At 42.4% G+C, this 26,935-nt stretch overlaps 1 protein-coding gene and 1 long non-coding RNA gene across 4 annotated transcripts; both read left to right on the top strand.

Annotated features, from left to right (window-relative positions):
- The first annotated feature begins 1,166 nt into the window (after positions 1-1,166).
- LOC120045054 (protein lin-54 homolog) lies at positions 1,167-21,696 on the top strand. 2 transcript variants are annotated; one of them, XM_038989892.1, is made up of 14 exons: positions 1,167-1,318; positions 3,656-4,412; positions 4,791-4,902; positions 5,125-5,243; positions 8,730-8,858; positions 9,077-9,278; positions 9,394-9,467; positions 9,609-9,797; positions 9,876-9,967; positions 10,183-10,254; positions 10,415-10,517; positions 10,715-10,852; positions 17,512-17,714; positions 18,044-21,696. In XM_038989892.1, exons 2-14 carry the CDS (start codon positions 3,684-3,686, stop codon positions 18,237-18,239), a joined length of 2,358 nt encoding a protein of 785 aa, XP_038845820.1. In that variant the 5' UTR covers positions 1,167-1,318; positions 3,656-3,683; the 3' UTR covers positions 18,240-21,696. The 2 variants fall into 2 exon arrangements, with proteins under 2 accessions (XP_038845820.1, XP_038845818.1); XM_038989890.1 differs by having other exon boundaries at positions 3,653-4,412.
- A 209-nt stretch (positions 21,697-21,905) lies between these two features.
- On the top strand, positions 21,906-25,111 carry LOC120044252. Of its 2 annotated transcripts, none has more exons than XR_005476535.1 (4): positions 21,906-21,961; positions 22,399-22,449; positions 22,701-22,742; positions 24,261-25,111. It is a non-coding gene; the product is annotated as an uncharacterized LOC120044252 (long non-coding RNA). The 2 variants fall into 2 exon arrangements; XR_005476534.1 differs by having other exon boundaries at positions 21,948-22,059.
- Positions 25,112-26,935: the final 1,824 nt, after the last annotated feature.

The raw sequence follows: 26,935 nt of genomic DNA, 5'->3' as shown, positions 1-26,935 counted from the left end.
TGAAAATGTCACAACAATATGACCACCCTATCTGGAAATATTGTTGAATTTAAGATTTCAGACAGGTGATTAGGTGCCTTATTGATAACAGATTATCAGTGACCTGTCCGCAACCTTTTCGACCTTTTCCGATCACTTCAAAAAAATCTCAGCAATGGTAAATCCTATCCTCATGAAATAAGTTGTTCTGTGTTCCCAAGAAGCTGCTTTATAACATGGAATACAACGTATCCCCCTGGGAACACACTGGTTGACTCAATGTTGTTTTCACTTCATTTAAATGACGTTGAAACAACGTGGAATAGATCTTGAATTGACGTCTGTGCCCAGTGGGATAACACCATAACCACATTGAGTAGTAATAAGTAGGATTATGTTTTCACATGCAAATGTGATTGCTTTTGATAAAAAACGCTTTTTCTGCCTTCCGAATGAAAAAAGGATCGACAATAAGAACATATATTTGATGGAAAACCGATGTGTGTTTCTGGACGATGCATCATGCTACCTTGACAACATGCCCAACTGGCGCAGATTACTGTTCGATTTGAGGATGGCCAACTCCCTTACTGCTTTTACCCGTTTACGTCATTGAGTCTAGACTGGTCACCCTATGATGTATGTAAACCCTGAATTGCTGATGCTATGTATTGGCTTTGGAGCCAACGGTCGGACATATTGGCACTCCCTAGTAAGAGCAGGCACTCCCTAGTAAAAGTAGTCCATGTTTCAAGGACAAATTTACATGTGTTTTTTTGTTGCAGTTGGGCATGTATCATTAGTCATCTCAAAAAATTATACTTATATTCTTTCTGTTTAGCTCACATAATATCATTTAACAGTATGCATGAAGGTATAATAAATGTGGCAAAAACGAATGTAAACGTTAACAAATGATGAAGGCACGGTGGCTTCAACATAGCGCCCCTTATTAGAAATCTAGTGTATATATAAATAATTTGGTGCACCGCGGCTCAGGTTAATACAATTTGCCTCGCTCTGTAACCCTCATTTACTCAAGTGTTTCCTTTATTTTGTCAGTGACCTGCCTAGTTGTTGTGTAGATCTATCACACGCTGAGCGCGAGTCCGGAAGTACTTCGATCAATGACGCGCCATGTGGTTGTCAAGGAGTGCGTGACGTTATTATGGGATGTTAGGGGTGTAATGGCGCTCGGCGCGGTATTTTGAACAATCGTCTACGTTTCTGTGCTTTTTACTGATATGTTGCTCCGCCTGTATGGACCGGTGAAGGAGTATGTACGTTAAGGCGTTTCGAGACACTAAAAATCATAGCTTCAAGGGGAGAAACAAACCACGTAAGAATCTGTTCGCTGTGTGAAAGGGGCAATACTTTGTGTTGCTGCTGGCTAGGCTTGCTAACGTTAGCTAGCTAACAGCTGATGATATCAATTTGGCCAGTTAGCAGACAGCTAGCAGCATATTAAGATACAATATATAGTAACGTTACAGTCAGTAACGTTGGCTGTAGTATGTACTTACAAACTGTGGAAATACCTTATTCTAGTTAGCTAACGTAGCTTTGTTATAGGATTCATGTTGTTGAAGCGATATGAAGTTGGAAAATATCCATTAACTTTATTCACCATTCATTCGGATAAAGGAAACTATCAACGTTGTATATATTTCATAGCTAATTATTATTTTACTGATGTTTGAGTGTTACATTGATTATTCAGCCTGTAGGTTTGTGTGATTATAATGACATCAAATTCATTGCAAATGCAGCCCAATAGATAGTTTCCAGCACCCCGACAGATGGACAGCAATTTCTGATTTTGCTAAACCAGTTTGCCATTAGGGCCTGTCATTGTTTAGCTTCCAGAGGTTAATGCCGCTGTAGTAATCCTTTCTATTCAATATTGGCTAGACAGAAAAATACCTTCCTAGTATAGTCTGTGTGTCTGCTTTGTGAAATGGCTTGAAGGCAGCTGGGGCTTTGACTGTCAAATAGTCAGATGATTACGTCGAGGGTTCCTCTCAAGGTTTCTTTCTTCCAAAAGGAAGTCATATCCACATTTTATTTAGGTCTCTGGGGGTTTGTTCTTTGACAAATGACTATTAAGCGTTGGTCTAATGAATGTTCTTATTCTACATTTGAATAGGTTTACCAAAAACACATAATAACAGTACACCAGTTGTTTACAAATGTGGACATTTGACAGAATTGAGATGTATTATTCGTGACGTTATTTACGTAAGTTGTATAGTTCTACACAGTACACAGAGTATCATGCAAGTATTTACAGGCTCATATGGCTTGTTACAGTAGGTGACACAAGGCGGAGAACTCTTCATATTATTACTGTGTTGCACTACCAGGTGATCTATCGCAAACTGTGACCCCATTACTTTATTGGTAAACAAGATTCCTGACATGGGCGTTCATATCTATTGCTCGTGCTTCCTCTCATCTCTTTAGTTGAACTCATGACGAGGTGAAAATGGCGGATATTTCGAAATCCAACCCGGCCTGAAAATAGAAACGTAGCTAGCAAGCTATAGCTGGTCGTTTTCACAGTGCTGCTCCTGTCACAAATTCATGATTTTGACAGGCTGCTTAATAGTTGAGACAACAAGAAGCAGGCCCCGATCATATATCCTATCGAAAATTGAGGGGATGAACATCGACCCCCTCCCCCTAGTTTATCAACTTGTATAGTATCATATCTGTCTTATTTTGCGTATACCGGAGGTAGGACAAAGATTTATTTTCTGGGATGTCCAAAGCGGCCTAGCCAAGCTAACTAACCAGCTATCTACACCTCCGCTATGCAATCCATGACATGTTAGCTAAACTATTTAATTTGCACCGTGCGAGATTAGGCGGATTTTGTTGCAAAGTAGGCTTTTGATCTAGTTGTGTTGCAATCAAAGTTAAGATCATAACGTCGTTGCATAAACATGTTTGTTATTGTTCTTGGTGGCTAGCTAAACTAACGTTAGCGTATTCAGCGTCGTTTAGCTAGCTAGTGTTAACGACCATAGAAAGCACGGTTAGTTACCGCTGCAGATCCATTGCAACATTGCTAATGTTAGCTAAACAGATTATTTATGAATTTATACTGTAACGTCAAGTACTTGATTTTGCATTGCCTGTGTGTGTGTTCTGTAACACCCTTTTCATTGCTTATGAATTCATCGCTGTCTTTGAAAGTATTTGGTGTATTTGCGCTTGTGTTTTTGATAGTAGATGTATACATCTAATATATTCACTAATGTCACACTGCATGTTTTGGCTGTATATTGTGACAATAACATCATTCAAATCCATGGTGATTTTCGCCTTCCATTGTCTTTGCAGTGGTGTCTGTGTGTGCAATATTAAATGCAGGAATTGGTAATTCAGTTTTAGGCATCTCACTGTATTTTTTTCACACAAAAAAGAAAAAAATACTTTTGTAATTGTTCTTGGTTGCCTAACAATTGCTTATGGGCACTAACCAAGATGCATAAAAACCTATTGTTAGAAATGCACGTTTATAGCCCAAGTAGCAGCTATCTATATCTGTTTTATAGTGTACTGGTACTTTCCTGTCAGTCATTCTACTGAAAGAAAAGTTGTTTTACACATCCAATAGCTTGGTGGAGCTGTTGGACTGATATTCTGATGCTTCCTGTTCTGTCTCCAGCAGTGACTGAGCTGAGTGTAAACCTGCAGACATGGACGTGGTGTCGCCAGAGCTGAACAGTCTGCTCCCTGATGAGATCATGGACACAGAGGCCATCATCATGGATGACGACCCCCCCTCCGAGTCCCCTGCAGCCTCTGGCCAATCACAGCCTAGTGACGACTCACCAGTCCCCATGGATACGGATGTGCCCGCTGTCCCAGAGATTGTAAGCCTGTGTTCGGACGCCCCTCCAACCCAGCTGACCCAAGCCGGGACCACCCCCACAGGTTCCACCCTCTGTAGCACCACCTCTGCTACCCAGCTCCTCCTCACCTCTTCCACGGTTTCATCCTCCTCCCTCACCTTGCGACCCGCCACAGCCTCCACCCTAACCTCAACCACCCCTAAAACCACCAGCAGCCTCTCCCGGGTTAGTCTCACCTCGGGGGGCTTACAGAAGCTCTCAGCCCCCTTCACCCTCTCAGCCAACCACCAGATCATCCTCAACAAGGTGGCCTCATCCCCAGGCGCAGACATCACCAGGTCCCAAGGCACCACCACTACTACCACTACTCCAGGGGGCCAGCAGTTCATGGTGACGGCCATAGGGAAGTCTGGCCAGCCTATTGTGCTGCAGCTGCCCCACACAGGCTCCAAGTCTGCCTCAGTGCAGGGTCTGGGGGAGGCCAAGGCCAACCCGCAGCATTTCAAGGTGGTGACGGTCAGCTCCGCCAGTCAGGTATCCACCCTGCAGGCCCAGCAGCTGAAGACTGTACAGGTGAGACCTGTTTGTTTACCTGTTTATTGACTTGTTGACTTGTCATGAAGAGCTTTATAAGGCTGGAAATCAATCCGCAACTGTAACCCCTCCACAAACACCATATGTGATCATCTTCATTTCAAGTACACTCACATGCATTTACTTGGTTGGTGAAAGGAGGGGTTACAATTCCACATCATTGCTATTTACAGAGAGAAAAAATACATTTATTGGCATGTCCAAACCTAAGTGTTGAAATTATTAAATAAACATATTCAGAAGCAAATACTGTAACAATTTTTTATGGTGGATGATGTTGACAGGCTTTATAGGTCTGGGCTTTATCTCCAAGCTGTAGTTTGTGCAGTGAAGGTAAATTAACATATTTCTCAATAGATTGCTCAGAAAACTCAGGTGTCGTCGGCTGGACCAATCAAGTTTGTCTTTACTAAAGCTGTCAACAACAAAGGTCTGACTGCCCAGACATCAGTATCCAATGTCATTACAGGTAATCCCCTTGACATGCTCTTCATATTGACATCTTCATAGAAAGAATGCTTGGTTTGCAATGTGCCACACACACCCATGGATAGCTGCGTAATTGAAAGTTCAGCCTATTATAACAGCTTTGAGCCATAGAAATGTATATAGACTTTGATCCCTGCCTCAACTGTTTCTGACCTCATCGTTGTGATTCTGTGCCCTTCCCTAACCCCACCCACCCACCCAGGTCGGGTCCTGTCCACAAGCAGCCCAGTGACCCCCCCGCGGACCATCACCCTCTCTGAGACCCTCGGCTCCAGCTCCAGCAACAAGATCGCCATCTCCCCCCTCAAGTCGCCCAGCAAGGTCAGACATGCTGCCACTCAATCCCTCTGACCCCACTGAGTGAGGGAGAGGGAAGCAGTGTAGTTTCAGGGTCTGACATTAGAGTGGCCTATTGGCCCGGGGCCAGTAAACGTATTTCCAGTCAGTGGATCTCCTTTTTGCGTTCCAGTTCAACGTATACTTGCTCTGTTGCAGTCTACCATTGAAGACTACATACGTAGAAGTCATGTTGTTTGTATTTGAGCAATATGATTGGCCATTCATTAACTTCTTCTGGCTGCAAGCCCGAGGCCGCCCACAATATGACAACAGCCACTTCAAGTGCAGGGCGCGAAATTCAAAATATATTTTTTAGAAATATTTAACTTTCACACATTAACAAGTCCAATACAGCAAATGAAAGGTACACATCTTGTGAATCCAGCCAACATGTCAGATTTTTAAAATGTTTTACAGCGAAAACAGCACGTATATTTATGTTAGCTCACCACCAAATACAAAAAAGGACAGACATTTTTCACAGCACAGGTAGCATGCACAAAGCCAACCTAACTAACCAAGAACCAACCAAACTAACCAACAAACAACTTCATCAGATGACAGTCTTATAACATGTTATTCAATAAATCTATGTTTTGTTCGAAAAATGTGCATATTTCAGGTATAAATCATAGTTTACATTGCAGCTACAATCAGAAATTGCACCGAAAGCAGACAGAATAATTACAGACACCAACGTCAAATACCTAATTACTCATCATAAAACATTTCTGAAAAATACATAGTGTACAGCAAATGAAAGACAGGCATCTTGTGATTCCAGCCAATATTTCCGATTTATTAAGTGTTTTACAGCGAAAACACAATATAGCGTTATATTAGCTTACCACAATAGCCAGAAACACAAGCCATTTCCCAGTAGCAAAAGTTAGCGATCGTAACAAACCAGCAAAGGATATATAATTTTTGACTAACCTTGATATGCTTCATCAGATGACAGTCCTATAACATCAGGTTATACATACACTTATGTTTTGTTCGAAAATGTGCATATTTAGAGCTGAAATCTGTGGTTATACATTGTGCTAATTTAGCATATTTTTCCCACAACGTCCGGATTTTTTTCGGACACTTTTTCTGACACACATATTCTGACCAAATAGCTATTCATAAACATAACTAAAAAATACATGTTGTATAGGAAATGATAGATACACTAGTTCTTAATGCAATCGCAGTGTTAGAATTCTAAAAATAACTTCATTACGACATACAGCTTCGGTATAGCTAGAGAGTACCCAAAAGCTGGGCGCCAACGACTAGTTCACATGTACGACAGATATATGAAATAGCATCATAAAATGTTTCCTACTTTTGCTGATCTTTCATCAGAATGTTGGACAAGGGGTCCTTTGTCTGGAACAATCGTTGTTTGGATTTAGAACGGCCTTTTTCCCTCTCGATTTAGCAAGCGCACTAGCCAAGTGGCACGAATCTCTCCATGTCAACAAACGGAAGAGAACGGAACACGGCAAAACTCCCGAAAAAATGTCAATAATCTGATTAAACTATATTGAAAAAACATACTTTACGATGATATGGTCACATGTATCAAATAAAATCAAAGCCGGAGATAGTAGTCGCCTATAACGACAGCTTTTCATAAGGCAATCCCCGGTTCCTTCTCGCGCCTTCCTGAAAACAGGAAATGGGTGACACGTCATTCCAAGAGGATTCATTCCACTTCAGACCAAGATAAACACTCCATTTCTTCTCTCACTGCCTCTTGACATCCAGGGGAAGGTGTATGACGTGCATGTATACTAATACGTATCATGCCCATTTATAGGCAGGCCCTAGAACAGAGCAGAGTTTTCAGACTTTCCACTTCCTGGTCAGGAAGTTTGTGCCAAATGAGTTCTGTTGTACTCACAGATATAATTCAAACGGTTTTAGAAACTAGAGAGTGTTTTCTATCCAATAGTAATAATAATATGCATATTGTACGAGCAAGAATTGAGTACGAGGCCGTTTGAAATGGGCACCTTTTATCCGGCTACTCAATACTGCCCCTGCAGCCAAAACAGGTTAAAGCACCACCACGCTGCCGTGAGTCACAACGTCATGAGTTGATGCCATCAAACGGCACACGTGAGCTGTCCAGAGCAAAAACAAGCACCCATCAATCTACTCACTCAGCTTATTTATTTTAACTAAGGAAAGTGATTTACAAAAGTGAACATACTTGCAATATACTGGCTACTGTTGATAGTCTGCAAAAAGACACCTTAGCATTTGTCTTGGATAGTCTACCGTAGCCAGGTCGTTATCTTTTGAACCCAATTCTCTTAAAGGAGCATCGTCCTATTTTGAGATGTAAAAAAATAAATTAAAAAATCCTCTCAAAGGGACATACTTTAGAAACAAAAATGAATGCAGTTAATACATTTTAAATTCTAAAGAATAGAGTAATGACTTGCATTGTACAAAACGTTAGGAACACCTTCCTACTATTGAGTTGCCCTCAGAACAGCCTCAATACGTTGGGTATGTACTCTACAAGGTGTCGAAAGCGTTCCACAGGGATTCTGGCCCTATGTTGACTCCAGTGCTTCCAACAGTTGTGTCAAGTTGGCTGGATGTCCTTTGGGTGGTGAACCATTCTGGATACACACAGGAAACTGTTGAGTGTGAAACCCAGCAGCATTACAGTTCTTGACACACTCAAACCGGTGCACCTACTACCATACCCTATTCAAAGGCACTTAAATCTTTTCTTTCCCATTCACCTGCTGAATGGCACACAAACACAATCCATGTCTTAAGGCTTGAACATCCTTCTTTAACCTGTCTCCTCTTCTTCATCTACACTGATTTAACAGGTGACATCAATAAAGGATCATAGCTTTCATCTGGTCAGTCTATGTCATGGAAAGCGCAAGTGCTCATAATGTTTTGTACACTCAGTGTATATTACACCACTTTTTAATACATATCATAATAACCAAATCTAGCATATTTAATAGCTGCATATAGAGAGAAAGCATGCCAACCTATAGGCCCCACATGACCCCAATCCATTTACATTTACATTACATTACATTTTAGTCATTTAGCAGACGCTCTTATCCAGAGCGACTTACAGTAGAGTGCATACATTTTATTACATTTACATACTGAGACAAGGATATCCCTACCGGCCAAACCCTCCCTAACCCGGACGACGCTATGCCAATTGTGCGTCGCCCCACGGACCTCCCGGTTGCGGCCGGCTGCGACAGAGCCTGGGCGTGAACCCAGAGACTCTGGTGGCGCAGCTAGCACTGCGATGCAGTGCCCTAGACCACTGCGCCACCCGGGAGACCTTTAGAAACTATTAGAAACTATTCCATGTCTGGGCCAGTGAGTGGGACCCTGAGTTTTCTCCCATTTTGTGTTTGGATGACAACTTGGAGCTAGTGACATGTATTAGTAAACATATCATTCTGTTTTCTCTTTGTGTGACAGTTGACAGTGGTGTCGGTGGCCTCACAGGTCCCCAACTCCCCTCACAAGTCAGTGTCTCTGCCTCTCAACATGGCCCACCTGGGACATCAGATACTATTACAACAGTCTACATCCACCTCCCCAGCCAAGGTAGTCTCAATCCATTCTACTGCGCAGCTACAACTAGCCTCTATAACGGTGTTTCTCAATTGTGGTCCTCTAGGACCCCCAGAACTGCACATTTTTTGTTTTATTCAAACACTGGAACACCTGATTCAACTAGCCAACTAATCACCAAGACCTTGATCATCAGGTATGCTACTGCTGATGCTCTTGGAAATAATATTGACCGTTTTCTCCCCTCACAGACCATGAAGCCTGTGCAGACTGTGACGGTGGGAGGGGTGGGCGCCCCCCAATTTAAGACCATCTTTCCCCTGTCCACCCCGTCCAACGTGCAGCAGATCCAGGTGCCAGGCAGCCGCTTCCACTACGTCAGGCTGGTCACTGCCACCACGGGCAGCAGCACGGGACATGCCGGCAGCCCCATCACTAACTCATCCATGACAGGTAGGAGCCAGACTCCCAACTCACCATCCATACAGAGTGGCAGGGAAAGGATTTTAGGTCCAAACAGTGCAATAAATATACAGTGTGTATATAATGACCTGTTTTCCTTCCACAGCCAAGCCCATGGTGGTCAACACAACCCAAGTCAGGATGTCTGTCCCCATTGTCCCAGCACAGACAATGAAGCAGGTGAAACACACGTGACACGAACACACTACTTGCTTACAGATTGAATTGCTCCCCTAATCATACATTCACTCAGCCACGACAACATGTACTATCAATAAGATGAGTGTAATTGAACTAACCTTCATTGTTCTCCTCTCTCAGGTGGTGCCTAAGCCCTTGACATCGTCAGGCCAGGTGCTGACCACTCAGACCCAACAGAGGTTGATCATGCCCGCCACATCGCTACCCCAGATTCAGCCCAACCTCACCAACCTACCCCCGGGCACCGTGCTGGCGCCTGGCTCTGGGAACATGGGCTACGCCGTGCTGCCCGCACAATACGTCACACAGGTACAGGGCTGGGATGTGTGTTGAATGCATTTTAAATGTGTGTCTGTGCTCTCACACGTCTCTCTCTCCCTTCTCCAGCTCCAGCAGTCGGCGTATGTGACTCTGGCCAGCAGCTCTGGGTTCTCCACCCCTACAGGCATCCAGACTCAGGCCAGACTGCCTCTCAATGGGTAAGCACAACACCACACAGGAAATCCCCAGCTGGAGTATGATCTGTGGTTTGATGGCAAAGAAGTCCTTGTCAGTAAAAAAACTAAACTGTTTGCGATAAAGCACCTTTGTTTTTTTTGAAGGTTTTAAATTCCTTTTGATATGAAATGTTATGACAACATTGTTATAAACTCACTGCCCTGACTAATTATAAGCATATTCCCTTCTCCCACAGCTTATCAACATCGGGCGCTGCCTTCAGACCACGGAAGCCCTGTAACTGCACCAAGTCTCAGTGTCTCAAACTGTACGTACTATAATAATTTACAGGAAACTCAACCTACTCAGCTATTGATGTTTAACAGGATTCCTGCTTTAAAAAGTAAATGTCCTGTATTTAGACGTGTAGATGTCATTTGAGATGAACCTCTAGCTGTCTATGTTGTGTCTGAATGCTCTCTCTGCAGGTACTGTGACTGCTTTGCCAACGGGGAGTTCTGTCAGAGCTGTAACTGTACCAACTGCTTCAACAACCTGGAACACGAGACCGACCGAGCTAAAGCCATCAAGGTGAGGAACAAGACATCAGATTTGACTCAACTTTATTTGTCTCACCTTATTCTTCCTTTGTGTGAAAGAAAAGCTTGGTGTGACAAATGTCCTCTTTGATTCGTGATATGATTTGGCCTTGTGTAATACAGCAGACAGTTATTTATCTGTCTCCTTGCGTACAGAGTTGTTTTAAAAGGAGTGTATATTTTCCCCAGGCGTGTCTGGACCGTAACCCGGAGGCGTTCAAGCCGAAGATTGGTAAAGGTAAAGAGGGCGAGTCGGACCGCAGACACAGCAAAGGCTGCAACTGTAAACGCTCCGGCTGCCTGAAGAACTACTGCGAGTGTTACGAGGTGGGTCTCTCTCTCTCTCTCTCTCTCTCTCTGTCAAGCAAGTGAAATGGTACAAGCAGTAAACATTACTCTCACAAAAGTTTCAACGCAATGGAGATGTCATATTATGGCTATGTACAGTGTTGTAATGATGTGCAAATAGTTAAAGTACAAAAGGGAAAATAAATAAACATAAATATGAGTTGTATTTACAATGGTGTTTGTTCTTCACTGGTTGCCTTTTCTTGTGGCAACAGGTCACACATCTTGCTGCTTTGATGGCACACTGGTTTTTCACCCAGTAGATATGGGAGTTATTTTCAAAATCTTTGTGGGTCTGTGTAATCTTTTTATTAAATGTTTTTATTTAACCTTTATTTAACTAGTCAGTTAAGAACAAATTCTTATTTACAATGATGGCTTACCGGGGAACAATGGGTTATCTTCCTTGTTCGAGGGCAGAACGACAGATTTTTACCTTGTCGGGGATTCGATCCAGCAACTTTTCGGTTACTGGTCCAACGCTCTAACCACTAAGCTACCTGCCACCCCAATCTTAGGGAAGTATGTGTGTCTAATATGGTCATACATTTGGCAGGAGGTTAGGAAGTGCAGCTCAGTTAACACCTCATTTTGTGGGCAATGTGCACTACGTGCCTACGGCGGCTTCTCTCAATAGCAAAGCTATGCTACTGTCTGTACATAGTCAAAGCTTCCCTTAATTTTGGGTCAGTCAGTTTAGGGCCAAATAGCATTCTAGTTTATCTTTTTTTTGTAAACTCATTCCAATGTGTCAAGTAATTCACTTTTTGTTTTCTCATGATTTGGTTGGGTCTCATTGTGTTGCTGTCCTGGGGCTCTGTGGGGTGTGTTTGTGTTTGCGAACAGAGCCCCAGGACCAGCTTGCTTAGGGGACTCTTCTCCAGGTTCATCTCTCTGTAGGTGATGGATTTGTTATGGAAGGTTTGGGAATTGCTTCCTTTTTAGGTGGTTGTAGAATTTAACGTCTCTTTTCTTGATTTTGATAATTGGGGGATATCGGCCTAATTCTGCTCTGCGTGCATTATTTGGTGTTTTACGTTGTACACGGAGGATGTTTTTGCAGAATTCTGCATGCAGAGTCTCAATTTGGTGTTTGTCCCATTTTGTGAAATATTTTTGTTGGTGAGCGGACCCAGACCGTAGAGGGCAATGGGTTCTAAAACTGAGTCAAGTATTTTTTTCCCAGATCCTGACTGGGTTGTTGATTTTTATGTTCCTTTTGATGGCGTAGAAGGCCCTTCTTGCCTTGTCTCTTAGATCGTTCACAGCCTTGTGGAAGTTACCTGTGGCGCTGATGTTTAGGCCGAGGTACGTATAGTTTGTGTCAATTAGGGTGTGCAGGGTGAATACGTGGTCTGTTGTAATTGGAGAGTCCAGTTGGTTCTGGTCGTCTTTAATAGCTGATTGTAAGATTAGTATTTGATCATGTACATGTTTTTTGCTGTTTGAATTTTGTTATAGAGCCAAAAAGACTGGAGAAGTGGTTATCCATGCATCTCTGTTTTGAATAGATGCAGTGCATTCTGAAAGTATACAGACCCCTTGACTTTTTCCACATTTTTGTTACGTTACAGCCTTATTCTAAAATTGATTAAATTGTTTTTTCCCCCTCATCAATCTACACACAATAGATGACAAAGCAAAAACAGGTTTTTAGAAATTTTAGCAAACGTATAAAAAATAAAATGGAAATATTACATTTACGTAAGTATTCAGACCCTTTACTCAGTACTTTGTTGAAACACCTTTGGCAGCAATTACAGCGTTGAGTCTTCTTGGGTATGACACTACAAGCTTGGCACACCTGTATTTAGAGTTTCTCCCATTCTTTTCTGCAAATCCTCTCAAGCTCTTTCAGGTTGGATGGAGAGTGTCGCTTGTCGTATAATATTCTAATCAAGTGAGAAAGACTGTCATTTCTTCAACAATCATTTTTATTTAATATCGATTAATTATTGCTATAATGAAACTGGCGACCCCACACTCTTGAGTGTTGGACCGAGAGCTTAAACTTACAGAAAAATGCAGTGTTCTTATATAGTAGATCTAAAAATGCTTAGTCGTGGCTGGTTCCACCCCTCCCATGTAGATTGAGGGGCATCATAAGCCACCTTGGGTTTATCTTGTGGTTATCTGCACTGGGTGTTTTACCCACAACCTCACTTTTTCTAATCATCCTTGTATCTGGGAAACTATGAGGGGATTGTTCTACTCCTCCAGGCTCTCTCTATCTCGGGTCACACACACCACATCTTGTCTATGGAATGCAGTCTTTAGCCATCATAAATCTATTGTCAGCTCAAGTCCCAGATGCCCAACTCAGTCCCACAGACGAGAGAGTACACATCAAAGCTATTCGATGCATAAACAGTGTTAAAACATACTCTTGTCATTTTTCTACCATTTGCTGCACAGCTATTTTCAGATCTCTCTCTAGAGATGTTCGATCAGGTTCAAGTCCGGGCTCTGGCTGGGCCACTCAAGGACATTCAGAGACTTGTCCCGAAGCCACTCCTGAGTTGTCTTGGCTGTGTGCTTAGGGTCATTGTCCTGTTGGAAGGTGAACCTTCACCCCAGTCTAATGTCCTGAGTGCTCTGGAGCAGGTTTTCATGAAGGATCTGTACTTTGGTCCGTTCATCTTTCCCTCGACCCTGCCTAGTCTCCCAGTCCCTGCTGCTGAAAAACATCCCCACAGCATGATGCTGCCGCCATGATGCTTCACCGTAGGTATGGTGCTAGGTTTCCTCCAGACGTGACGATTGGCATTCAGGCCAAAGAGTTGATCTTGGTTTCATCAGACCAGAGAATCTTGTTTCTTATGGTCTGAGAGTCCTTTAGGTGCCTTTTGGCAAACTCCAAGCAGGCTGTCATGTGCCTTTTACTGAGGAGTGGCTTCCGTCTGGCCACTCTACCATAAAGGCCTGATTGGTGGAGTGCTGCAAGGATGGTTGTCCTTCTGGAAGGTTCTCCCATCTCCACAGAGGAACTCTAGAGCTCTGTCAGAGTGACCATCGGGTTCTTGGTCACCTCCCTGACCAAAGACCTTCTCCCCCGATTGGTCAGTTTGGCTGGGCGGCCAGCTCTAGGAAGAGTCTTGGTGGTTCCAAACTTCTATTTAAGAATGATTGAGGCCACTGTGTTCTTGGGGACCTTCAATGCTGCAGACATTGTTTTGGTACCATTCCCCAGTTCTGTGCCTCGACACAATCCTGTCTCGGAGCTCTATGGACAATTCCTTTGGCTTGGTTTTTGCTCTGACATGCACTGTCAACTGTGGGACCTTTTTTTATATAGACAGGTGTGTGCCTTTCCAAATCAAGTTGTAGAAACATCTCAAGGAAGGTCAATGGAAACAGGATGCACCTGAGTTCAATTTCGAGTCTGAAAGCAAAGGGTCTAAATATTTATGTAAATACGGTATTTCTGTTTTGTAACAACAACAAAAAAGTCCATAAACCTGTTTTCGCTTTGTCATTATGGGTTATTGTTTGTAGATTGCGGATTTTATTTCATCCATTTTAGAATAAGGCTGTAATGTAACAATGTGGAACATGTGAAGGGGTCTGAATACTTTCCGAATGAACTAACTCTTCATGTTTGTTTAGTTTGTTCCAATTTTCCCGGAAGTGGTTAGATTCCATGGATTCTTGAATTACATTGTGTTGATATCTGACGTGCTGTTCCTTCTTTTTCTGTAGTGTTTCAATGATTCACCATAGTGAAGGTGTAGGCTCAGGTTTTCTGCATCTCTGTTTTTGGTTGGACAGGTTTCTCAATTTCTTTCGTAGGTTTTGCATTCTTCATCAAACCATTTGTCATTGTTTTTTATTTTCTTAGGTTGTCTGCTCTCAATTTTTAGATTTGATAGGGAAGCTGAAATGTCAAATATACTGTTTAGGCTTTCTACTGCCAAGTTTACACCTTCACTAAATACAGTGAAATGTTTTATCCAGGAAGTTATCTAAAAGGGATTGAATTTGCTGTTGCCTAATTGTTCATTTTTTTTGGTAGGTTTCTACACTACTTTCATTCCATCTATAGCATTTTTGTTATATTGTGCAGTTCCTTTGGCTTTGATGCCTCTACTTGAACAGAGCAATATTCAATCATAACTATGATTTTGCTGATAGGGGTGTCAGTGGGCTGACTGAACACTCTGAGAGACTCTGGGTTGAAGTCAGTGATAAAGTAATCCACAGTACTACTGCCAAGGGATGAGCTGTAGGTGTACCTACCATAGGAGTCTCCTCGAAGCCTACCATTGACTATGTACATACCCAGCGTGCGACAGAGCTCCAGGAGTTTTATTTTTTTATTGAACCTTTATTTAACTAGTTGTGACTGGTTTTTGTTGGTTGTTGTGTCTAGGAGGGCATATTTGGGAGGGAATACTGTCGCCTCCAGGTAGGTATTTCTCCCTGTGTGCTGAGTGTCAGGTTCTTGTCCAGTTCTGGCACCTAGGTCACCACAGACTAGTACATGTCCCTTGGCCTGGAAATGGTTGATCTCCCCCCTAGGATGGAGAAGCTGTCTTCATTAAAGTATGGGGATTATATTGGGGGAGATATACAGTGGGGAGAACAAGTATTTGATACTTTGCAGGTTTTCCTACTTACAAAGCATGTAGAGGTCTGTAATTTTTATCATAGGTACACTTCAACTGTGAGAGACGGAATCTAAAACAAAAAAAATCCAGAAAATCACATTGTATGATTTTTAAGTAATTAATTTGTATTGCATGACATAAGTATTTGATACATCAGAAAAGCAGAACTTAATATTTGGTACAGAAACCTTTGTTTGCAATTACAGAGATCATACGTTTCCTGTAGTTCTTGACCAGGTTTGCACACACTGCAGCAGGGATTTTGGCCCACTCCTCCATACAGAGCTTCTCCAGATCCTTCAGGTTTCGGGGCTGTCGCTGGGCAATACGGACTTTCAGCTCCCTCCAAAGATGTTCTATTGGGTTCAGGTCTGGAGACTGGCTAGGCCACTCCAGGACCTTGAGATGCTTCTTACGGAGCCACTCCTTAGTTGCCCTGGCTGTGTGTTTCAGGTCGTTGTCATGCTGGAAGACCCAGCCATGACCCATCTTCAATGCTCTTACTGAGGGAAGGAGGTTGTTGGCCAAGATCTCGCGATACATGGCCCAATCCATCCTCCCCTCAATACGGTGCAGTCGTCCTGTCCCCTTTGCAGAAAAGCATCCCCAAAGAATGATGTTTCCACCTCCATGTTTCACGGTTGGGATGGTGTTCTTGGGGTTGTACTCATCCTTCTTCTTCCTCCAAACACGGCGAGTGGAGTTTAGACCAAAAAGCTCTATTTTTGTCTCATCAGACCACATGACCTTCTCCCATTCCTCCTCTGGATCATCCAGATGGTCATTGGCAAACTTCAGACGGGCCTGGACATGCGCTGACTTGAGCAGGGGGACCTTGCGTGCGCTGCAGGATTTTAATCCATGACGGCGTAGTGTGTTACTAATGGTTTTCTTTGAGACTGTGGTCCCAGCTCTCTTCAGGTCATTGACCAGGTCCTGTCGTGTAGTTCTGGGCTGATCCCTCACCTTCCTCATGATCATTGATGCCCCACGAGGTGAGATCTTGCATGGAGCCCCAGACCAAGGGTGATTGTCCGTCATCTTGAACTTCTTCCATTTTCTAATAATTGCGCCAACAGTTGTTGCCTTCTCACCAAGCTGCTTGCCTATTGTCTTGTAGCCCATCCCAGCCTTGTGCAGGTCTACAATTTTATCCCTGATGTCCTTACACAGCTCTCTGGTCTTGGCCATTGTGGAGAGGTTGGAGTCTGTTTGATTGAGTGTGTGGACAGGTAACGAGTTCATACAGGTAACGAGTTCAAACAGGTGCAGTTAATACAGGTAATGAGTAGAGAACAGGAGGGCTTCTTAAAGAAAAACTAACAGGTCTGTGAGAGCCGGAATTCTTACTGGTTGGTAGATGATCAAATACTTATGTCTTGCAATAAAATGCAAATTAATTACTTAAAAATCATACAATGTGATTTTCTGGATTTTTTTTAGATTCCGTCTCTCACAGTTGAAGTGTACCTATGATAAAAATTACAGACCTCTACATGCTTTGTAAGTAGGAAAACCTGCAAAATCGGCAGTGTATCAAATACTTGTTCTCCCCACTGTAGGTAGCTACCTCTATTGGGGGGAGCATAGGTCTGATTAGGCTGGGCCTAATATAGGGTGTGGCCAGGATTTGTTTGGGGGGGTCTCAGCTGGTTTGGGTAAGGGCTGTGGTCTGGGTGTAGGTCCTCTTGGTGTGGCTTCTCTTGATGCAGATCCTTCAGGAGGGGGTCTCGCAGGTCTGGGATGGTGTCTTGGCGGGATATCTGTTGCTCCTGTGTGAGGTGCTGGGGCTGCGGGATTGCTGCCTTGTAGAGGTGAACCTGGTCGTAAAGACTGTTCAAGTCCAGGGTGGTCCTTATATGGGTGGACTATAACGTTGTACTCTGTTCTATTATATGTTGCACGCCACTTTACATCAGGGGTGGCCAGTCTTATCCCTAAAGGAGTGGGTGCAGGCTTCTGGTCCGACCTACTAGTAGCACACACCGTTCTTCGTCACGCCTGCTTATTTATTGAGACTCTCTCTGCCAGGCCAAGATCATGTGCTCGTCTACCTGTAAGTGTGTGGGCTGTAAGAACTTTGAGGAGAGCCCTGAGAGGAAGACTCTGATGCACCTGGCCGACGCAGCTGAGGTCAGAGTTCAACAACAGACGGCAGCCAAGACCAAGCTGTCATCACAGATCTCAGACCTGCTTACACGGACCACTCCCGCCATCACCAGCGGAGGGGGGAGGTAAGACTCACTCCTTCTCTACACTCGCCCTCTGCAGCCTCACCCCCTCTCCTCAACGCATCTTCTCTAGATTTATTTTCTCTATCCTTAACGCCTCCTCCCTCTCACCTCCCTCTCTCCAGCCTCGGCTCCCTCTCTCTCCAGCCTCGGCTCCCTCTCTCTCCAGCCTCGGCCCCCCCCCCCCCCCCCCCCCTCACCGGCTCACTCCCTCTCCAGCCTCGCCTCCCTCTCTCACCGCCTCCCTCTCTCCAGCCTCGCCTCTGTACTCCCCATCTATGCTGTATCTTGTTCTAGAACAGTGGCTAATCTCTTCATCCTCTCTCAACCAGGATGCCCTATACGTTTGTGACGAAGGAGGTGGCGGAGGTGACGTGCGAGTGTCTGCTGGAGCAGGCTGAGCAGGCAGAGCTGAACCAGCAGCCCCAGGCCACCGCAGAGAGGATGATCCTGGAGGAGTTTGGACGCTGCCTCATGAGGATCATCAGCTCGGCGGGCAAGACAGACTGTCCCTCCATCAACTGCTAGGCTAGGTCCATGGGCTCTCTCGATTTGCCTCTCACCCAGCGCAGAGAGAACTCGTGCCTGGGAGACTGAAAGGGTGGCTCCCTTTCTCCCCAAGCTCCAGAGCTAAACATTGGGACTGGCGAGTGGTGGTGACCCCTGGGAGGTCCTTGGTTTCTCTGTCTCCCGGGCTAGCTATCCCCATAGACATTGGATTGGGAGGAGAGTAGACTGCCCCGTCAACTGTTATCTAGCTAGACCCAGCACCAGGAGGCAAGGACAGCCCTGTGCACTGCTTACCCACCCTCAGAGCTCTAGCGTTGGGAGAACTAAGGGACATGAATTGCTATAGCGCTGGTGCTGCTCCTTCTTCACAGTTAGTGGGAATAGCCTTGGCTGAAGGGAGGGTCTGTCCCCATGCCTGCCTGAAAAAACAAGGATTGTGGGAGAGACTCGGCAGAGATAAAGTGCAAGGGTAGAGCAAACGAGCGGGACCAGGATTTGGGTTTTAACCAGTTCTTGGTTTCGGTGCACCCTCTTACTGAGTGGAATAGCACAGTTTGTTTGTGTGTTTGGAAGGGGGTTGTTTTAGACTTACCATGCACACTTTTTGATAATAGGTATTTTTACATGTTTTGTTTTTTCTTCTAATGTATTTTTCTTCTACCATCCTATCATGGCTCTGTTTGTCCCTCTTTCTCCCTCTCCTTCTCTCTGGTGTGATATTAACATGTTTTAATCATTTCTGATGATTCTGGATGCAGAGGAGGATTCTTCAGTTCGTAGCCCAGGTTCTAATCATGATGCTGATCTCTCTACAGTAGCTAGCTTTTACTGTAGCCCACAAGATACCCCCACTATTTATTTTCCTCAGCCAGTGTTTCAACTTGTGCTTAGCAAAATGTCTCAGAACAAATTCTAAATTCCCACTTTTGATTTTATCATGGATATGGATTCTATTTGCCATTTTTAAACAACTAATTGGTAAGTATTTGAATTTACATTCACCAAACTGGGTTTTGGGGTAGCATAGAGTCCTGTTGCTGACACTTTCAGGTAGGGTAAAGTTTCACAATATCAAATCCAAGTTATTTGCTCTGCTAAAGTGCTTATGGTACTCTAAACTAAATTAATTGTGAAGGTATGAAAGTTCTCTACTTTTATTAGGTACATAGGAATATTGGAATCTAAGTGCCCCTACTTTAACTTCTTTGTGAATAACAAAGATGTAGAATAATGTATGTAGAATAGTGCACACACATCCATGTTGGATCACTGTCGAGCCAGGGGCAGATTGTTTGATTGGATAATGAATCTAGCCATAGTATCACCGTATGTCAGGAACTATTTTAGCATAGCAGAGTGCCTTTAGTCTACATTGAGCTGATGATTGGGCATGGTAACATTGTTCTACAACGTCATCATGGATTAGGCTACCAGGTAACACATGATTTGGCCTCTGTGTGTGTCACACTAACTCTGCCCATCAAGTGTGTGTTCAACAGCATCTGGGTGGTGTTTCTAAAACGCGTTATATCATGTCCACTAGTCTGGCTAACACACAACTCTCAAAGTCCTCCTGACTTCAGTCTGGAATGGCTCTTCCATGTCGGCACAATGCTTCGATAATGAAGAGGGCTGTGCTTTTACTGGTTGGTTCTCTTCCGTATTATTCTCACTCAAACACCCACATGCATGGCCACACAGCCCCCCGAGCGCTGCCCCTTCCATTACAATGGTTGTATTTTAAAAACAACGAGAGGTCTCGACCTCTGAGGGGAAAAAATAACATTTGATTGAACCAATCAAAGCCATCGCTCAATTTCTGAGTGAATATTGCATTAACGGCCTTCTTTCCAGACCAGTGTACAACAGCTGTCCCTGTGCTGTGAGTCATGTGGGTCGTGCCAGCCAGGCTACATTTCCCCCTCACAAAGCCAATCCCTCTTTATGTTTTTGTATTGGGGTGAGTCTTGTGTGTGTTTGGGTGTTGTTTTTAAAATACTGTTATTAGTTGTAGATTTATTTCCCCCAGGATACCTTTGCCTTACATTCCCCACTCTGCTCAGGGCATTGAAGGACTTTTACTACGTTGTCAATTGTTTCCCCCAATGTTGTTGAAGAGACACACATACTTATTAAAACACATTTAAGATCTATCAAAAAGCAGGCGTTTGTTGATATAGATTGCCCTTGTCCTAAAGAGTCAGAGTATGACCATGTTATACACCATCACACATCAATCAATCAATCAAGTTTATTTTATATAGCCCTTCGTACATCAGCTAATATCTCGAAGTGCTGTACAGAAACCCAGCCTAAAACCCCAAACAGCAAGCAATGCAGGTGTAGAAGCACATCCTTTTTAAAGTTGTAATCATCCCTATGCACTGAACTTTGTTTATTGTATGGATGATCTTGCTGGATGCTAAAGTTATTACAAAATTGCTGTAGAGGAGCATCAACAATTGGTTTGAGCAGCATGATGCATCCCTAATAAAACACATTTCTCTAGGCCCTGTTCAGGAGGGTGCAATGTTACAGAACGTTCAGATAGAAATGTATTGTGTAGAACTAATACAGTGGTATTTCAAGTAGAGGATTGGAATTGTCTGCACTATATGTTACATTTCTATTTGTAACATTTGTTGAGTCTCCCCTCATTGAATACAGCCCTAGTATCTATTGTCAACCCACAAAGTGGGACGTTTCAAAGGGCTTCCAATAGTTGAGCACAAACAGAACGCTGCTCTGAAAGTGCTCTGCTCAGCTCACTCCCTCAATCTGATGTTGAAAGGTGGTGGGAAATTGTTTTTAGATTGTCTTCTAACAGAGAAATGTAACAAAAAAGACATTTATATTATCAATAAAACTAAACAGCAAAGTTGTGCTCTGTGAACAGAAAAGTTCCTATCAAATCTATATATTTCAGGAGAAACCTAGCCTTCTATCAGGTAACCTAAACCATGGCATCTGCTAGTACTCTGTAAACTAGACAAAACAATAAACCTTCTTTGTACCTTCTCAATGTTTGCAATACCAGGCTTTTTTCACTGAGGGTGTCTGTACTGAACTGATCTGTGTAAATCTGTTACCTGCTGCCCCTCCATGTATAAAAGCCCCTGTGCAACGGCTCAGTAGTACTACTTGTATTTTGGTTGTTTGATTGTATATCGTATGTTAAGTGACCATTGTCTGTATTACTTTTTAGGTGAAATCATGTTTGTCTTTTTTCTTATGTCACCATTCTTGTAAACATCTCTTTCTGTCTGCAATTATTTATCTCATGTTATCCTGACTATAACACAGTATCACCAAAATTAAAGTACTTTTAATTATTTTCAGATTTATATTGAGTAAAGTGTATGTAAGTTGTTGTGACTGTAATGTAAGAAAAATACAAAGCAAATACAATTTATACAGTTCTGTAAAAAAAATGTTTTCTCAATCTTTGCACTAAATTGCAGTCATAATTTACTAATTACATAGAATAGGGCGATCAGATATTGTCATATTTCTGATAAGCCAATTTTCAGATGTCTGATTGTTTTAGACAGTAACATGAAGTTGATTTTGTACGTGATTGATGCTATGCTTTAACACTACACTGTAATTGTAACACTTAGATGTGTAAGATATTTTACAGAAGTCCCGCATTTCTCGTGTTTTTCCCACATTGCTTTGCTGTGTATATAATGCGCATGCACGAGTTTTTTTTCGCTTCCCTTTTATGAAGAGAAGAGCGAGTGAGTATCTGGCAAGTCATATGAACATAACCTGAAGATTGTCGCCCTTGTTGGCGAGATAACATAGCATTTGAGGCATATCTCCGATTTGTAGTTCAGTAAGTTTTCTTCAGTGTTGTAACAGCAAGCTAGCTACTACTAGCTATGAAGTGTTAGCTAACGTTAGCTATGTATAGCAAGTCCTGACCAATTGGCTATCAATATCATATTTCTTATCCATCGTCTGATTTTTAAATCTTTGCTGTTCACATGAATCTCTGATTACATGTTTTGTTTACAACTATGAGGACGCGTAGTTCGCTTCATTATGTATCACAGGTCAGGAGTTTAACGTCGTCTCTGTGCGCTGTGCTCGTGGTCTATAACTTGGCCTATGCTTGATCCAAGAATATTGCATGTTACATTATAATGCATCAACTTGTTTACCTTTTCTATAGTGTCGTTCGATACACTCACAGGATGGATGACAAAATGATACAGGACACGTGGTAAGATGCCAAACTGGCTACACCGTCAACTTGAGCCTGAACACTAACTTACAATGTATTGAGGAATGACTGAAGTGTTCTGCACCCATTTTCTCGTCCTATGATTAAAATCTGTATCTGCTGTTCACATCATGAACCATAGTGATTAATATTACATTATTATGAGGACATGTGCTCTAGCCTATAATTTGTCATATTTTGACTGGCTTTGATTATACTGTGTTTTAACCTTCATTTCAATTTTGGCACAGATCCAACAGAATGGTCTCTTCAGTGCTGAGCAACAATACACTGTATGTATGATACGTGTGTGTATTTGTATGTATATACAGTACCAGTCAAAAGTTTTGACACCTCATTACATTTTCTAATTTAAAAAAATATTCTCTACATTTGTAGAATAATAGTGAAGACATCAAAACTATGAAATAACACATGGAATCATGTTGTAACCAAAAAAAGTGTTTATTGTCCTGTTGTCCTCTGCGGCAGAGGTAACTCGGCCTTCCTTTCCTGTGGCGGTCCTCATGAGAGCCAGTTTTCATCATAGTGCTTGATGGTTTTGCGACTGCACTTGAAGAAACTTTCAAAGTTCTTAATTTTCTGGATTGACTGACATTTTTTTTATTTAACTAGGCAAGTCCGTTAAGAACAAATTATTTTCTACAATGACGGCCTAACCCGGACGACTCTCGGCCAATTGTGCGCCGCCCTATGGGACTCCCAATCACGTCCGGTTGTAATACAGCCTGGAATTGAACCAAATCAAATTTTATTTGTCACATACACATGGTTAGCAGATGTTAATGCGAGTGTAGCGAAATGCTTGTGCTTCTAGTTCCGACCGTGCAGTAGTATAACAAAATACTGCATAGTTTCCTAGGAACGCGAAGCGAGGCGGCCATCTCTGTCGGCGCCGGAAGTCAGAAGGATATGTAGTGACGCATCTAGCACTGAGATGCAGTGCCTTAGACCGCTGCGGCACTCATGGCTTAAAGTAATGATGGACTGTCGTTTCTCTTTGCTTATTTGAGCTGTTCTTGCCATAATATGGACTTGGTCTTTTACCAAATAGGGCTATCTTCTGTGTTCCACCCGTACCTTGTCACAACAACTGATTGGCTCAAGTGCGTTAGGAAGGAAATAAATTCCACAAATGAACTTTTAATCAGGCACACCTGTTAATTGAAATGCATTCCAGGTGACTACACCATGAAGCAGGTTGAGAGAATGCCAAGTGTGTAAAGCTGTCAAGGCAATGATTGGCTACTGTGAAGAATATAAAATACATGTATTTGTTGTAATACTTTTTTTGGTTACTACATGATTCCATGAGTGTTATATCATAGTTTCGATGTCTTCATTATTCTACAATGTAGAAAATAGTAAAAATAAAGAAACCCTTGAATGAGTAGGTGTGTCCAAACTTTTGACTGGTACTGTCTATGTATATTTGTGTGTATGTGATCTGGTGGTGAGAGGAGCTATAGGACGGGCTCATTGCTGCTGGAATGGAATGTGGTTTCCGTCTGTTTGATACTGTTCCATTCCAGCCATTACAATGACCCTGTCCTCCTATATCTCCTTCCACCAGTCTCCACTGGTGTGATCTGGGTCAATCATCAGATAAAATCACTAAATCTAACCCAGTCTTCCATCCAAGTCTGGGAGGGAATATTATTCAACTTGATTGATGTTGCAGTCCCCAATGTTTTCAATTATGATTTTTTTTGGCTGCATATTGTGTATCTTTTTTAATTTCGTGCTGACATCCCTCTTCACACTAACGATGAGATTGTGTTTTTCTCCAGGCTTTGCAATAGGAGTGCCCTGGGCGGTCTCATGTTTTCATAGTAAATTGACTACAAAGATGGCACTGGATTCCTTGTGAAACTACAGTACAAATGTATATGAGCATTTCCTATCCCTTTGTCCAATGACAAATGTTTGGGGAAAACACTACAAAGTATGTAATTTTGAGTGACTGATTATTTCAGAAATGTGTTTTGTCTGAGTGTTGTCTTGAATAGAACATTATGAAATTGAATTTCTTGTGCCAATGAAGGTTTCACAAACTCAATTGAAATGCATCTAGGGAATTGTATTGTTAAATTCAGTTGCTTTGCTAGTAAATCAAGGTATGTTTTTTTTTTTTTTGAAAAAAGTTAACTATGGTAGCATGAGAAGTTGAGTGGCCAGGACCAACGTTTGCATACACACAATACTATGCAATGAGAGGAAATGCAAAATGCAGCTTTCCTTACAATGTTACTATGGACGGATTCACTTTATTCAGAGACTTTTGTCTGATGCAACATGGTGAAATGTTAATATATATAAATCATGTAGATTCCAATAATGAAGTTGGCAGGGGGTGCACTCTAGTGTGAAGTATGCAAAAATTGTGTTTGCTACACATAACGTACAGTAGGCCTACAGCGAATGAGTTAATGCATGTGATTGAACATATGGTCTACACAGTACAAAATGGTCAAGCCACGTTCCCCGGAAGTGCCTGAAGAAGGGGGCGATTATATTGGTCCCGTGAATATTTGTGGGTGATTGTGCTGCGTTGATGGAGCCGAAGACCAATTAGCGTCACCGCAGCAACATTAAGACTTCCGCGTTACGATTTTGTCTTCAAAATAAACGTGGAAACGTATATGATGCGAAATAAATCATTTTTGCGGCTTTGCATAATGTTAAATTACAACTACATCGGGGGAAAATCTCAACTAAAGACATTTACTATATATGAGATAAATAGTATAAGGTGGAGCACATTTTGACATGGTTGTAGCTTAAGTAAATTAATATAAAGAAAATATTCTACAGACCGTACTCATCTAGCATTAGTCGACTATATTGAACAAAAATATAAATGCAACATGTCCCATATTTCATGAGCTAAAATAAAAGATCCCAGAAGTTTTCCGTGAGCACAAAAAGCTTCTCAAATTTGTTGCACAAATTTGCTTACGTCTCTGTTAGTGAGCATTTCTCTTTTGCCAAGATAATCCATCCACCTGACAGGTGTGGCATGTCAAGAATCTTATTAATAAACAGCATGATCATTACGCAGGTGCACCTTGTGCTGGGGGACAGTATAAGGCCACTAAAATGTGCAGTTTTGTCACATGCCACGGATGTCTCAAGTTTTGAGGAAACGTGCAGTTGGCATGCTGGACTGCAGGAATGTGCCCCAGAGCTGTTGCCAGATAATTTAATGTTAAATTCTCTACCATAAGCTGCCTACAATGTTGTTTTAGAGAATTTGCAGTACATCCGACTAGCCTCACAACTGCAGACCACGTGTAACCACGCCAGCCCAGGACCTCCATGTCCGGCTTCTTGTATTCCACAATATTGTGGCATTGTAGCCAATGTAAAAGGCCAGCAACACTTAGTATTATTCAGAGCCCTGTGAAATGACACCATATAGATTCTACAGACCCTACTGAGTACTCCCCACCCCACTTTTACATTGACACAAATACATGTTTTTCCTGTACAGTGGTATCTATATTTGTACCTAATACAGTGTCCAGGCACCTCCTTTTAAGCTGTTTGACCACAGTAAATTGCAAGCAGCACTCCATATTATTCAGAGCCCCATGAAATAACACCATATATAGATTTTAAAAACCTTATTGAGTACTCCAACCCCACTTTTACATCGGCACCTAGAATACTTTTTGCTCTATAAACCAATATGTATTCAATATACAGTGATTTGCATTGGGGTTATTTATTTGACCTTTGAACATGTTTTAAAACTCACATTTAATGCAAATGGCACTTAAATATGAACAAATATTAGTCATTGTTTATGTTTAGACAATAATTGTACATAAATCATTAATAATACAGGCTAATGACACTTTATACTATTACGTGGGGGATTTTTCTTCTGAAAATGTCCGAAATTCCGTGACCCAGAAGTACTTTCTCAATGTTGCTGACGAGACACTGATTGGAGTTGGGACGTGGAATTTCAGTGAATCTGCAGCCCAGAGCTATTGCCTTCTCGCAAATAATAATACAATAAGAAAAGGGAACAAACGAGTGATCACAGTATTTGTCGTCTGTCTGTACTGTATATGTGTGCTCATGTTATAAGAGCGAACAGAATTTAGAAGGTAAGCACTTTTGGGTTTAGCTAACGTTAGGTGCGGGTGGGTATAATTTGTGTAACGTTCCAAAAGAAATCTTCCAAAAACTTCGTTAACAAGGTTGCCAACAAACAACGCATACAAAGTTGTATAGCGGCATATTAAGATGCCGGGTAGGGAGTGGGCTATTTAATAAATTTTCACTCACCACGTTTATTCCAAAAAATATCTGTTCTCACTCTGGTAGCCTATGTACAAACATTAAGAATAAACTACGTGGTGAGTTGATGCCTATTCGGCAGCTAGTTAACTAGGTGAATTGATCATGCTACTTTATATGCGTTGTTTGTTGGCAACTTTGTACTTTACGAAGT

The sequence above is a fragment of the Salvelinus namaycush genome, chromosome 3 (genome assembly GCF_016432855.1).
Source record: "Salvelinus namaycush isolate Seneca chromosome 3, SaNama_1.0, whole genome shotgun sequence".
In the NCBI taxonomy this organism is placed as follows: domain Eukaryota; kingdom Metazoa; phylum Chordata; class Actinopteri; order Salmoniformes; family Salmonidae; genus Salvelinus; species Salvelinus namaycush.
The sequence above is the reverse complement of the archived record's forward strand: the minus strand, read 5'-3'. Positions and strand labels throughout refer to the sequence as shown.